Below are 16,199 nucleotides of genomic sequence, written 5' to 3' on the forward strand. Positions count from 1 at the left end.
AGAGATCCAAGCTTTTGGCATTACCATTGCAAAAGTTTGGCTTAGGGTTCCACCGAGAAAACCCTTAGCAAAAAGATGAAAAAGGAAAATGATCAATCCAACAGAGGACATGGTGGCTTGGGGAAGGGGAGTAAAGGGTCTAGAGTAGAGAAGCTCAGGCAAAGCATCAAAAATAGTAAGGGGGAAAGTAAAAAGACAGTCTCTTACTAGTCTAGATTTGATATCTTTTTTTTTTTAATGTTTTTCACAACTTAATTTAAATAGATGTGATATTGTTAATCCATTTCAAAGATTAGGGTTTAAATTATGTTGTTGTCATCTCCTCCCTCGATTTGTAATACGTAATTTACTACATTATAAATCGGGTTCAGTTAGTTCGTGTAAAATCTACCATTTAACTTAACTTTTCAATTTTCGCAAAATATGAACATCAAATTCTAACTAATAAAAGTTAGGGACTAACTTGTCAATTTTTATAGAGTTAAAGGGATAAATTTCAGAATAAGACCTTTTGTAACTGTAGGAATCGAAGGAAGACCTACTAGTACTTCACAACTCCCGAAAACTAGAGGAAAAAAAACTATATTTTTAATCGATTTTAGAGAACTGGAAAACCCAAGAAAACAAAATAAAACTCAAACCACCCCATGACTAAGAAAGACTTTTAAAAAGCCGCTGTTTTTCTCTTCTATATCTCTGTTTTGTGTCCAAAAATCCAACCAAATCTCACGTAGTTATGTTGTAAATTTCACCTCCCTAACTCGCCATTTCCTTCACATCTGTTCTCAGTTTAGATCTCTGTCACGATATCTTCATGTAACAATAAAGAAGCCTCTCTCTCTCTCTCTTTTGACACCAATACAAGGAACCAAAACACACTTGTCAGAACCCAAACCAAACTTCAATCTTCCATTGTTTTTAGGAATTACCCATTGTTCGGTGATGAATTCCCTTCTTTATCGACCCAGTTTTAGCCTTTGAATGTCAAAGGGAAAAAAAGAGAAATTTGAAGGAGAGAAAAAGATGGCTGGTCATCATCGTGTTGTCAAAGTGAAGAGGGAAACTTTAGAGTCATGCATGACATGCCCTCTTTGTAATAAGCTTTTAAAGGAAGCTACAACTATTTCCTTGTGTCTCCATACGTGTTAGTTTCTCTTTTCTTTGATGTTACTTTTTTAATGTTTTTTTTCCGCTTGATAATTGCTGATCTGGGTTTTTTCTTTTTCTTTTTTTCTTGTTGTCTTTGGATGATAATTTTTGTTTTGGATTATTTTCATCAGGTGTTCACTTATTTTTGCAATTTATTTGATTAGTTGTGTTGTTATTTTGCTGTGTTGAGATATGTCTTTCCCTATCGTCTTACATTTTCTTTAAAACTGTACGTTTCAGATGCATTGTATACGACGATATCTATTGAATGCCAAATTTTTGGTCTTATTGTAATCCGATTTGTAATTCTTTTGATGTCATGGCCATATGATGGGTTTTTAACTTATTTTTATGGGATTTTATCCCTTTTTTTTTTTTTTGCGTTCTGGTTGTTCTGGTTTTACCTCTTTTTATGTATAGGATCATTAGGTGGCCTATTCTGCCCTTCTATGGTTATGCGAGACTTGGTCTCACTTATTTTACAATGGCATTGTGCATAGGGTGTTAGTGTATCATCATGTGCTTACTGGATATTTTGAAGGGTGATGAATTCTTGTTGAAGAATATGTAGTTTTATAAGAAATATACTGATTTATTGTTTCCCTTCCTTTTTCACTCATGTAACGGCTTTTGTATTGTACTTGTTGATTCATTTGATGTATGAACTGCCAAGTTAAAATTGCTACCATGTTTTCTTGGAATTTTTTATGTATGCTTTTATGGTCCCTCACATTTCAGTGGCTTACTTTGATGCACTGAATCTTGAAATCACTTCAGTTTGTAGGAAGTGCATATATGAGAAGCTCTCTGATGAGGGGATGGATTGTTGTCCTGTTTGTGACATTGAGCTCGGCTGTCTTCCAGTTGACAAACTCAGGTGATTGGTTATGTCTATTCAGAAATATATAAATTTTGTGTCATAGACCTTTTTCAAATATATTCGGAAGTTCTAGTCCAGTCCCACTAAGTGATGCTAGATATCAGTCAATCACAATGTTGTCAACAACACAATGCTGAAGCCAAATTTGGCTAACTTTTCAGAATTACAGCTGGAATAGATTCTCTCGTACCGTACTTTAATTTTTCTTTGTACCACTGTCCAGGCATGGAAACTGTATAACTGTGCTGTTATGCCAACTTCAACGATGCAAATGACAGTTCTTATGCATTGTGTTACGTCTTGTGTTGCTCTTTTGCTTCTCGGGGCTTTTTATAAGTCAATGTGTGTCATCGGATGTTGCTAACTTTTGATTTGTTTAGCTTATTGCTTTCCAACATATATGCTAGTTAGATGCACTCTGTTTATGTGATGCTATCCAAATCTTCAAAGCATGTGTGTATATAAAAACTTATAGTCAGTATGTTCATTATGAAGTTTTATGTTGACATAAGCTCGCATAGAATTAGATTTTCCTATAACTATATGCAGACCAGACCACAATTTACAAGATGTAAGGGCCAAAATTTTCCCTTACAAAAGAAGAAAGATAAGTGCTCCTGAAGTTATGCCTGCAGCTTCACCTCCAGTGAAAAGAAAGGAAAGATCACTATCATCATTGGTGGTCAATACTCCCAAAGTGCCAATGCAGCGTGGTTTGACTGGAAGGAGAACCAAAGCTACTACACGAAAAAGAATTGCTGCTTTTCGAGGATGTAGTTTCTCTGTTGAAGAGTCCCTTAAGAAAGAAGACTCCGCAGAAGATCATCCCTCAGGCTCAAGCTCACCTGATTCCTTTCACAAAATTAGTCAAAGTAAAAGGCAGGTAAAGGAGGCTGGAGAAAGATTCTTTACGATTATGTTACTTTAACTTCAAACTTAGTTTTTGAAACTGTGTCCATCTTCAACAATCCATGCAGGATTCCATGGCACAATCTTCTAGCGAACACAGGCCTAATGAAGATACAGATGATGTTGAAGTGATGGAAGGCAAAGCAGACCTATGGACACCCTTAAACTGTCTTGTTGAAGCCGCTAACAGAAAGTCATCAAAGTTAAATTCACAGGGATCAACAGCTTCCATGACTGAGCAACATAATGGCCCTGATAGTTGCTCACATGCACCTGAAGCAAAACCTAGCCCTCAATCCCCCACTGTTCCTGATGGCAAATTGAGTATTCATAAGTCTAAAAGTAAGGAACATCGGAACAATTCAGTAATCCTGGAGGAAGAGAACGGTACAAATTTGATTAAAAGGCCTGTTAAGCGTAGAAGGTTGCATGCAGAAGCACAAAAGAAAGTAGCTGCCTCCAATAGAATCATGCTAGACGCATTGGGATCTAAGTGGAATAGAAAAAACAATCCAATTTGGTTCTCGTTGGTTGCTTGTGAAGGCCAGTAAGATACTGTTTACACAATATATACACTTACTCATGATTTGTCTTTTTCAACATGTTCCGTGCTTGCTTGAGATAGTTTTGAATGACATATTGCATTGTCCATTAAGGACATTCAACTTGAATATCTTCAATTCGCTACCCGATTTTATAAAATGGTTTCAGGATAGGACATACTTCCCTTCCACAGATTTCTGCATGCTACTTGAGGATCAAGTGAGTAGTTTGTTCATATTAGCCACTTAGAAATCTGTCCTTTTCCCTCATTTACTTCTATAGAGCTTGTGGTATATTTTTATACTTTATGTTTATTATCACAACTCTTAACAGCAATACTAATTCTTGTATTATAGAATTGCGATATTGCGCCCATATAATTGACTTGTTTTCTTATGGTAACAGGGATGGTAAAATGCCTGTCTCGTTCATCCAGAAGTACCTTGTAAAGAAACTCGATCTTTCAAGTGAAGCTGAGGTGAGATCACCTTTACTAAGTTTTCTGCTCTCACCTGAAAGCTCAGGGTGCCTAAATTTTGCATCATGCTAAAGTAGAGATGCTATTTTGCTATAATTTTATGTTATCATGTTGCTTCAGGTGTGCCATTTTTCTTTTCTTTTTTTCTGAAACTGAATGCTGAAATGAAAGTAGAAGCAAACCATCGGTAACACTTCAGTTTTTAATTCCTTGGTTTTGGAATTGCATCTTGTTGGGTAGCAGGTTTCAGCCCTAGTTCCAGAAGACTCTTTGACCCTTGGTTCATTATATCCATGTTTATTCTTATTTATTGCATTGCTCCTTACCTTTTATTATCTCTTTTCCGAAGTTTTAAACTGGATTTGTATAAACAGTTAATGGTATAAGCATGTTTTGATGACATTAACACAACTCTTTTAACCCGCCTGTGTTTTCAGACAAATAATGCAGTACCATCTTCGAGATTATTACATTAGTTTTAATGCAAAAGAAGGAATTCATATTTACTGGCAATTTATCTTCATTACGACTTGAATGCAATTTTGTAGGTGGAGATTATGTGTCGAGGTCAGCCGGTCCTACCATCATTACAACTTCACAACTTGGTAGATCTGTGGTTTCGAACTGCGTCAACAGCGAAAAAGGTCCCAGCATGCGTTGGCTCATCAGCAAAGGACTTTGTTATGGTTCTGTCGTATTGCCGAAAAGTCCAAGCTCCTTGAGACATCCATTTAGTCTGGTTTATATTTTTCATGCTTCCTTTGAATCATTTGGAATTCCAGTCATCTAAACATATATGTATTCTTAGGATAATCATAGTTTTAAGTAGTTTCACTTGTCATGTATGTTGTCATGCATGGTGAATTTGTTTTTATTTCATTCTTCAGCAAAACCTAAAACAAGCCCATAAAAATAAAATCGTTGAATTTTTTGTGTTTTACAAACTGGCTTTGGTTTGCTCTCCTTGCACTAAACAGCATTCGCTCCTATCCATTTAAAAAGTGAATTATCTAATTTTTCTTGAAATAACCAATTGAAACCCTTCAAAGTTCATTTAAAGATATAAATAAATTTGAAGTAAATAAAATATTTATGTATAAAATTATGTAAAATAAAAGTTGATGTAAATATTTCACCCTGCATCAAAATTCACCTATAATTGTAATACTTATGCCTATTAAGAATGCAATTTACTTAAAGTCAATCTGTTTAAATTATTTATAAAAATAAATTATCTATAATTATTTTTTAATTATTATATATTATATAAAAAATATAGTTGAAAATAAATAAAAAATAATTAATTTTGAAAATTGATGTTGTAAAATAAATAAATAAATAATTTTTTTGCATTTTTTATGTCCGTTTTATGATCTACGTTAGAAATTATATCCTCTTTATACTGGTATAATGTGTCCTAACTAAGTAAATAAAAGAATTAATATTACCCCGTAAAAAAATATTTCTTTAATTGAAAAAAGGGCAGAGATGTTGTTTAAGGGCAAGCCCAGGAATATATAGGCCGGAAAGGCCAAGAGGACCCAAAACCGAAAAGAACAAATAGTTTGGGCCTATGAAGCTGCTTCTGTTCTTTATTACATCTTTTCAATTTGAAATGAAAAATGGTTTGAAGGGTAGTGGAGGATCTCAGACGGAGAGGTTACTTGGGAAGATCAACACAACATTAAACAATAGATTTTCGCGATAGAAAAAACAAAATCTTATCACCCCACTTTGTATTTAGTACTAAATCTGTCCGTGAAATAAAAATTCTTGGTCCAATCTGGCCATGCAGGTCCATGGATAAATAAGTGGTATTACAATTATTTCTATATTATTTGTATTGAAATTACTTCTTTATTACCCAATCTTAACATTGTTAATAATATCATATTATCGGCTCAATGTAATGTTAAATTAAACATAATAATGTGATTACAAAATGTCTTTAAATCAAAAGTGTTTTGAGTGTTATAAGTAATTACCCTTTTAACCAACAAATGTTGGGTATCAAGAGAGGTAGAAGTTCAAATTTTGATGAGAGGAACTTTAAACATGATCCGTGAAACCAACATGAAGAATATAAATAATAATAATAATAATAATTTTCCTTTTTAATATTTTCGTAGTTACATTTTTGTTGCATTTGACTGAAGTGCAAATGTTATCTCGATTTTCCATTTTAGAAAATGTTCTACCATCAATAAACGTTTGCTGTTTTTCGTTTTCTTCGCCTTCAAAATGCCAAATGATAACCTGAAGGATGTGACTAATGATTCGATTCTAACCGATGAGGAAGTAGTAGTACGGTTTCAAATAGAAGAAGTCTTTGCACATGTGCCCATGTAGAGACCAGGATACAAGACATGAAGCAAGCGACCACCAGCAACTCGAGGAGGAGAAACACTCGGTACCCGCACAAAATGACCGAGTTGAAGAAGACCCTGTATGGGAAGTTCAAGGACACCAACAATCTAGAACGATTACTAGCGTAGGACTGTTTTTGCCTTTTTTATTTGTTTTGTTTCAATTTTAGGGTAAATATGGACTGTAGTTCTTACTATTTTCCTTACCTTGAAAGTTTATGGGTTCAATTAGGCTTTTTTTCTCCCCTAAATTGAAAGAAAATAACTTGGATAATGCTCAGCATTGTAGTTTTGCTTCTTCTATAGGCCACAACAATTTCAGTGTAATAGCAAAGCTAACTACGATCCTTTTAGCTCCTTTTGTTGGCAATGAACTGAACCGGGCATGGCTTGTTAACTAGAAATATGCCAACAATATGCTAGACATGATAAGGATATATGTCTAGAAAATAATGTAAAAATGGATAAAATAATTTGGAGCCTCCAATTCATAAAGAAATCTACTAGTGGAGCTTACTTAACATACATATAATGCATGATGCAGTAGTAGAAAAAACAAACTTTCATATAACCAAAATAACACTAGCTCTAATGATCATTTCTTGCAAAAAAGGACTCATGTAATACACGTAATCATTGAGTAGGTATTAGTATTCTTAAGGCAACCTAGAATATGTCAAATGAAAATGAAAATGGATGCTTAAAGAGATGAAAGCTATTCTAAACGAGTTATTGCAAATCTAGCACCCTCCTAAACTATTAAGAGGTCAGCGCAAGGAGACAACTGTACCAGAAAGCAAACCATAACAAACCGCTGGTTGACAACTACAGTAAAATGGCAGGAACCCACCAATCCTACAACCATCTAACGGGTTCTAATGGTTAGCATTCGCTCCACTAATGGATCATAATAGCCCCATTAGGCTTTAGAACCTTTATCTATTATTACACCACAATGAATGCAAATTGTAAAACAGCCAAATCTTATATGCAGAATCAAACTACTAGCATAACCTGCCAATGTCAAGGTTATCAAACAACCATTGTGAGACATGCTTTAAGACACCAGTTTTGCAGGGAAAGAAAGTTGATTGATCATTAGATTCATTCCGATTGGGCTACAGCAGAAGCCAACAAATTAGTGATTACACTTGAGTGCCTAAAACAAAGTTACTTCCCGGATCAGTTCAATATGCTAACAAACTAATCACCCTAAGCTCCCATGCCAAAACTGCAAATAGAAAATCTCAGTGTCATACTTGTCAGCCTTTGCAACGCTGCACCACCATCATCCCTATCCACAGCCACGAAATTTATTTTAAAAATCATGTTAATTTACCAAAACATAAAATCCCATCAACATTATCATCAAACTAGCAGCCACATTTTCTCCTATATTGCCAGATTACGTGAACAATTATGCTGCAAGATCTCACCACTTTCGAGCTTCAACCAATGAGGAATATAAAACAACTTATTATATCCACTTTCAACCAAGAGCCAAAAACCCAACTTTCTTCTCCTAATAACAGTGGAAATTCCAAATGATGAACGATCAAGGGGATCATTTCATGAATGAAACAATTCATTCCTCAAGCACTAACCACTAAAAGGATTACAAGAAGGCCTCCCATCCTACATCCACAATCTTAAACCAAACAGCACCGGGACCAAAACACACTATTAGCCCCATGAACACAGTTCAAAGCAAAGCCCCAAAAAACCAACAAATTCCACAACAATTCAAACCTGAACCAGCATTATATCAGCTCTAGTTCAATTTCAAACAACAGCACTGATGAATTCATGAATGAAACAAGCAAGGACTCAAATACCATCCACTTCAAAGATTAAACTAATAACACCTCACCACAGGCCAGACCTCAAACAAAATCCTAACAACTAGAAGGACCATGTAACAAAAATGAAACAAGCAATTCCTCCATTCCAATTCCACAATTAAATAGCAACAAAACCAAACTTCAAATCAACCCTCATAACACGACATCCGCAAAATTCAACACGAAAATAAATCAAATCCTATTATATCCAGAAGTGGGCCTCAAAGGCTGACTTCCAACAACAGAATGCAACCCGTTTTCCTCCTCTTCACCGGGAAAACCCAAATCTTCAGTTCCTCTAAAGGCAGCATGAACACCAACAACAACCACCCCAATAATCAACCCCACTAAAACGTTAATACCCACATGAGTCAAAACCAATAAAATCACAGTAGCAAAACTCAAAACCCCCAAAACAACATTTTCATCCACCGTTCTGTTGAAAATAACAACTGGGTTGTCATTAAAGAGGTACAGGAACCACCAGAAAATGAAAGTTATCAGAAAAACTATCATTGAAGTAGGGTGCCAAAGGAGAGTTAAGAAGAGGATCGTTAGCGCTATAATTACGTAGTTCACGCGAAAGTAGGAGAGGTTGATCTTTATTCGTGCCTTGGCATCGCCGGCAGAGATAGGGAGGCAGAAAGAGGAGAGGGAGAATAGCTCTGGCCACGGGCGGCGCGTGTGTTTGGCATGTGAGGGAAAGGTAGTTGGGTTGGAGGTGATGGTACCGTAAGTGGTGGATGTTGATGGCATTTTTGGATATGGACTTTCTGTTTGAAGAAAGAAAAAATTGGACCTCGAAAGATTTGGGAAAAGAAAGTAAATAGAGCTTGAGATATGAAACCCTAAAGATTGGATCTTTTGGGATTCATTTTTTCTTTTGTGAAGAAAATATAGAAAAGGAAGAAAGCTCAAGGGTTTTAATTTAGTGTCAACACCGATGAATGTGGCTCAACTATTCATAACTTTTTTGCCCTTATATTATACTTATTAATAAATATAACAACATAATTTAATGTCACAAAGGGATTCAACATTTTAATTTTCAAAGTTTTGATGTTTAAATATATTTTATGAAAAAAAGTTAAATTATATAAGAAGAGTAAAATGAGGGTTTTCGATTAAAATCAATGATGTAAATAAAAATGCTATATAAGGATGATTTTAACTGTTCATTAACTTAAATAAAAATTTTTTTAGTAATTCAACGACAATTTTATACTCTTTTAAAGTTGAGTGACTAAAATTATAAAATTATTATAAATTTAATAGCTTTAGGTATAATTTATTTACATATAAGACTCTTTGTGAAAAATAATGGAACATAATTTTTAAAATTATAATTTTTTTTGGAATTTTTTATTGGATACTTAATTTTTTTTTTGTTAAAACATGTTATTACTTTGATAAAATATTAGATTTAGCTCTTGTACTAAAAAATTAAAAATAAAGTCGTATTTTTAATTAGAAAATTTCAGTCATTAAAATCATAAGTACTTTAAATTTTGATTAATTTGTTCTCATATAATGTGACATATGATATGATTGACAGAAAAACATGACAAATTGACAATTTTTTATAAAAACTACCAACAACGACAATAATTGAACTAAAATTTTTAAATTAAAAAAAAGTAAAAGGACTGAATTTTTAACTTTCACAATACAAGGACTAATCTAAAATTGTTTATAAGTACATGAACTATATATAGTATATTTTAACCAATTATTTTACTATCTTTTAAGATTACCTCAGACACTAGTTCTTTTAATTGTATTATACTAACAAGTTTTCATCACCACATTGGAATAAATTAACTTTATACTCGCAAGTGTCAAGTTCCTTGCTAAACAAACATTTAATGATGATCGCTAGGCTTTTTAATTGTAATCAACATACGAAAACCAGCAGTTCAATGTAATATGTAATATATCTACATATAATTTGTACGATTGAGGAGTTAAATCCTAATAAATAAATAAGACGTGGACACCAACCGATGTCCAGTTTCTCTTTAATTAATATTGAATATAGCTCCGCAATTGTAGTTGATAAGTTCTTTGTTTTTTAATATTCATCGTTTTACCATAATTAGTTTGTTCAATAGAATTTAATATTCGTAAATATCAAAATTCATTTAATTTAAAATTTCATCATTTATCGTAGATCTAACAATAATAAATACTTTCAATGGAGCTCGACGCCCATAATTAATTTGACTATCTTTCTGATTTCACTGCCTTTTAGTACCTTCACCCTCCCACCATTATCCTTCTTTTCCATCCTACTCAGTTCCAACTTACTACCCCTTTCCACACTCCATAACTAGCATTAACATCAATATTCTCCCTAAACCTTGTTTCCAAATCCTTTCACGCATCTAACATTAGTCCAAAATCCTTTCAATGGATCTGTCTTCAGCTAAATTCCATAAGTTCTTCTACTATCCCTCAATACCTTCATCAAGTGACCTAGTCTACTACAGATTTCATAAATGGTCCAAGCTAGAAATTGATCAATGTATCAATACAAATAAGAGATTCAACTTAGGAAAAAGCAATTTTCAATTAAAATCGAGAAAACTGACTCAATCAATTTAGTTTAAGCAATTTTTTCAGTTAAAAATTTGGTTTTGTTGATTATTTTGATCAATTATTAATTTTTAAAATTCAAGTCAACCCAATCAATAAATTAACTTAATTTAATATTTTTAATTATTAATATAGAAAATAAATATATATTATTACGCTAAATTTTTTTATAGATTATAGTTGGTTAAATTAGTTTAATAAAAAAAAAGGATCGAATCAATCAAAAAATCAAATGCTTTCCTCTAATTGAATTAATTGAGTTGCAAGTCTAATTAAACTTTATAAAAACTAATTTTTTTTTCTATTTTTTTAATAGTCACAATCTCCTTAAAAGAAAAGTAAAAATAAAAACCTAGAAAATAGGAATTGGACAGACACAAAAACTACTTTAGACTCTTTGGAGATTGTCCAATCATAAGACTCAACAAGGAATTATCACAAAATCAAAAAATCAAAAGAAAGAAAGAACTGAGGTAACTGCACTATAAAAGAAAAAAGAAGAAGTTAATATTGACATTGTTATTAATGTAGTAGGACGTAAGTTCAAATGAATTGACGTCAATTTATCATTTTATCTAAAGATCGAAATAGAGAGAAATTAAATTTTTCATAAGAGAGTAGAGAAGAGAGTAAGAGAATAATCCCTACATGTACTGTTTTTCCCGAATATATAAATGCGCAACGGAATTACAAGAATTTGACAGCTCCATAACCCAAATTCCCATTTGCAACAGAATATGCTCCAAACGACACCGTCCTAATAATATAAAACAACACGGTACTGACTATTTTTATTTAATTAAAAGAAAGGTTAAGTTCTGTTATTAGTCTTTGTACTGTGCAAATATTGTGAATTTAGTCCCTATCTTTTAATTTGATTAATTTTAGTCTATACACTTTTTAAATTGGTCAATTTAAGTCCTTTTACTTTTCGAATTTTGAAACTCTAGCCCTGATCCAAACAGTAGCAACTAAACTTATTTGGTTAAATTCAATTACTAATTTTATACTATACGTATAGTTATAGATTTAGTCTATATTCTTCAATTATATCATTCTAATCCCCTATATTTTCGAATTTTGAACTTTCAGTTTTGATGCAAAATGATTGTCATTAATTCATTAGCTGGATTTTTAGTAGTATGTAGAAATAATAAGATGACATGGCATACATATGGTAATATGTTTGCCACATTAGATTTTAGAAATGGAAAAATTTAACAATTAATCATTTCATGAGGACTGAAATTTTAAAAATTAAAAAATATAGAGATTAAATATGGCCAAATTAAAGTATAGGGACTAAATCCATAAATTTTGCAAAAGAATAGCAGGATTTAACCTAAAAGACAAACAGACTTAAACTAATTTAACTAACTTCAGTATCTTTCACCCTGTAACGGGACACACTGGGATCGTTTCTTTTCTTTTTATATGGCGTATATATAGTATATCGACTACGATACACCTTCATTTTCATTTTCATTTTCATTCTCATACTTAGCCTCGATTCAAGAAAAAAGGACCTACGTCTCCCAGATTTATCCCCAAGAATGGCGGCTCAACTTCCTCCAGGAGGAGCACATGCGTGCTTTTTTACCGTTCCTTACACTGTCAGGAGCATTACCATTAAGTTTGAGATGGTTCCGGCACCCCCGGCAGCACCACCGCAACCTGCACCTGCAGCCGCACCTGCCCGTTTTCGTGTTAACCTGAAGGATCTTGCTAACAATCCTGCTGCTGATCCTGGAATAGAGGCGGAGAACGTTCAGAACCCCACCTTTGGCGGGAAGCAAGGCGAACCGCGCTCCAAACTTTGAGAGCAGGTCTTTTCTCCATTTGGATAGTTGATTCTTTTCTTTTCCAATTTCTATGATGAACATAAAAGAAAAGGATATACACCCTGAGAGCAGTTATGCTTTTCTCGATTTGATTCTTTTCTTTCCCAATATCTTTGAGGAAGAATGATAAATGATGTGTGTACCTTTGTTTGTTAATCTTCTGTTAGTTACCTGATGATGTAAAATGGCTCCATGGACATGAATGATAAATGACGTATTCTTTCTTTATTCTTCTCTTTTTCCCTTTTTTTTAGTTTGGTTTTGGTCTATATTATAACAAATGGTTTCAATATCTTGATCCAAAGTTTGATGAGTTAGAAAATGTTAAAAGATAAGAGTAGATGATTTCACGAGCAATGGTGATGCTGCTGCTGCTGCTTTGCATCCTATTGTTCCAAAACCCTATTCCTATGATCGCTTTCTAAAATTTGGATCCTATTGTTCCTGGACAAGAAATTTAATGATTTATTCTTTTGAATTCATTAACTTTTCCATCTATCTACATAAGTTTAATGAATAAAAAAATAAAAAAATAAATGAAAAGCTAAAATAAATTATTATGCTTATAATATTATTTTTATTTTTAATAAAAATAAGGTTTTCTTTACATTCGTTTTACTATACATAATCATGAATATTAATTCTTTTGGAGATTTACAGCCTCAACAATGTTTCAAAATCAATGAAGTTTTTTTGTTAAAAGTATGTTAAGCGAGGTTGGACAAGTTCTTTACTAATGTCTTTAATAAAAGAGTTAATATACACAATATTATTATTATTATTATTATTATTATTATTAGGTATAATTAAGATATTCTTAATGTTCGTTTTACAATTCATGAAATCTATGTTTTTTCGAAAATTTATGGTTACCTTTCCTAATAATATTATCTCCAATATAATATATATACATATTATGACATATCTCTTAGATATGAGAAAAAAAAATAATTATATTATAAATATATTTTTAAAAATTTATATAAGTAGCAAAAGAGTCTTTGGTTGAAGGGGGAAAATACAAATATTGAAAACTGTAGTTGTTTGGTTAAAATCTTATTATATGTATTTATATTTTTATTCTCTATATAAAAGATATAAAATGATAAAAGCATGTAACACTCTTATACCCGATCTAACCTTCGAGACCTAGTATAGGACTATTATATTTGGTGCCAAAACGATATTGGCTAAACACTAGGTGATTTGAACATTTACTATAGCATTTTAACTTATTCAGTTCATTAAATATTATCTCAAATGTTTGCAGGGGTCATTATTGATTAATTGCTTAGATTCGAAAGTGATTTAAAAATTATTTTTAAGCAAAATAGGGGGCAAGTATCGATACCTATAACAAGGTATCTATACCCCTGACTAGTATCAATACCAAATTAGCTTTATGGAACTCAATTTTCAAATTTTTTATGAAGGTATCGATACATTACCTTTAATATCGATACCAAAATAGCTTCTTGTTTCAATTTTTTATTTTATTTCAGGGCCCATGTATCGATAGCTAACCCTTGGTATCAATACTTTGGGCCAACTTTGCTAAAAAAATATTTGGAAAATTTGCTAAAAACCCCCTGCAAAGAGTTTGGACCAATTCAACACTTAAAAACCATTCTAAAGCAATTCTAAATCAACCATACTTATCCAATAATCATACCACATATGCAGACATACATTTAAACTCTTCGTAATTCATTTCTAATAATGCTAAAGTACTTCATTTAAATACCAAAATAAGTAAAGTTTTAAAGGTTTGCAATTTTAATCCCTATTTACCAAGTTTCATACCTCACCACCAATGTACATGCCATTCTATATCAAAATTTAGTACATACTCTTTTTGAGCTTGGCGATGTGGTGAGCAACAACAACCTCGACTCTGGCCTGTCGAATCTAACTGTACCTACGCTTTGAAATAAACACTTTAAGCCAATGAAGACTTGGTAAGCACTACAAGAATAAAATAACATAGTGTACATTTAAAATGTTACTAATCTACTACATATTTCCACATATGATCATCATTATAACTATACATTTAATTTAATAAATTTACTTACCTTGAATAATTTCCATGCTTACCTAGATACTTTAAATACTTGTATTTCTTACATTTTACACATTAGCCCACAGTAGACTATTTAGAACAATTCAAGATATAAGGATCAAGTACAAATGTGCAACTATATGCACAAATAAACGAAGAGCACTGACGAGCTAGAAAACAGAGAGCATGCTAAGGAACCTTAATGGTATGCACTAATATCCTAATAGTTCTAAATAGGTCTACTTGGGCATTATAACTGAATTAATTCAAAATATTTAATCAGTCTCAAAATATACTCAATTTTCACTTTTCTACAATTTAGTCCTTAAGTCTCAACTTACATATAATGTATAACTTCTTCACAATTTTCTCATTCACAACATAAGTATCATAAAATCTTTGTATGCCATCTTTTGGTTCTTATTCATATTTTCATAACATATTTCATTGTTTTTACAATTTAATCCCCTTTATATTAACACAACATATCCATAATTTTTCTAAACAACTAATATGCTATATAATAAATATCTAGGAAAAAAAAGATAAATTCCTTATAGTGCTTACAAAAGAAGGTTGAGATGGTGTGATTTCTCCTCTTCTCACATTGGCATTCTCCTTTCCTTTTCTTTCAATTGGGTCCTCTCCCCTCTTTTCTTTTTCTTCAGTTTCATATCAAACATATAATATTTACAAGTCAAAACAACAGTCATATAGCTTTACTTTGCTAGATAATGAAAATAAACATGTATGACATGAAGATTTCACCATCTCTTACCTTAACTTTTGATTTAACAATCTAACCCTTATTTTCTCTTTACTTCTACACTTCCATGGAAACTCTTCACATGAAACTAAGGTGCGTACTAGTCTTCTCTAGTTTTTTTTACTAAGGAAACCTCAAAGAATACAAGGTTTTGAGCTTGGTTTGATCAACAATGGTGGAAGGACTTATTTGGAAATAACATAAAAGTTTGATGGAAGCTTGGAGGGTGTGACAATTTGACAAAGTGAAAAAGATTATAACTTTTCATCCTTTTCTTCACTTTCTACATAATTCCATTAAAAAATCTCATGATTTTTACCCTAAAATGGTCAAATTACTATCTAGTCCCCTTGCATTACATCTTTACACATTAACCCTAATCATTATGTCTAATAATATCTACTTAACCTAGTCCTTCCTTCATTTCTACTAATACTATAAATCTCCTAACTTTTCTTTTCCCTACTTTAGCCACATCAATTTCTATTCTAGTACAATTTAATCCATAATCTAAATTAATTTTTCTAATCTAGAAAGTATTTTCTGAATCATTATCGGTTCTAACTATTTTCTAAATCATCACTCCAAATTCCCATTTTGCCATTTTTGAAAATTTCCAACTAAATTCTAACACAATTCCTCTGTACCCGGCTCCGAAGCATAACGCGAATGTTACAAAGCACCCTTAAAATAATATAATTTAATTTGTAAAAAAAAGGTATTTTCATCATTACTCAATTGAGTTTGTGCCTGGTTGACTCGTGACACC

The 16,199-nt window shown here is 32.3% G+C and overlaps 2 protein-coding genes across 2 annotated transcripts; one reads left to right on the plus strand and one right to left on the minus strand.

Moving 5' to 3' along the window:
* The first annotated feature begins 573 nt into the window (after positions 1-573).
* On the plus strand, positions 574-4,899 carry LOC107889479 (E3 ubiquitin protein ligase DRIP2). Its single transcript, XM_016813922.2, has 7 exons — positions 574-1,144; positions 1,927-2,026; positions 2,579-2,912; positions 3,007-3,485; positions 3,650-3,700; positions 3,887-3,959; positions 4,508-4,899. The coding sequence occupies exons 1-7, from the start codon at positions 982-984 to the stop codon at positions 4,679-4,681; spliced, it is 1,374 nt and encodes a 457-aa protein (XP_016669411.2). The 5' UTR covers positions 574-981; the 3' UTR covers positions 4,682-4,899.
* A 2,413-nt stretch (positions 4,900-7,312) lies between these two features.
* Positions 7,313-9,120, minus strand: LOC107889473 (PRA1 family protein F3). The gene has a single exon (XM_016813913.2). It carries the CDS (start codon positions 8,920-8,922, stop codon positions 8,359-8,361), a length of 564 nt encoding a protein of 187 aa, XP_016669402.1. The 5' UTR covers positions 8,923-9,120; the 3' UTR covers positions 7,313-8,358.
* Between the last annotated feature and the right edge of the window lie 7,079 nt (positions 9,121-16,199).

Source organism: Gossypium hirsutum, chromosome A11 (assembly GCF_007990345.1).
Source record: "Gossypium hirsutum isolate 1008001.06 chromosome A11, Gossypium_hirsutum_v2.1, whole genome shotgun sequence".
In the NCBI taxonomy this organism is placed as follows: domain Eukaryota; kingdom Viridiplantae; phylum Streptophyta; class Magnoliopsida; order Malvales; family Malvaceae; genus Gossypium; species Gossypium hirsutum.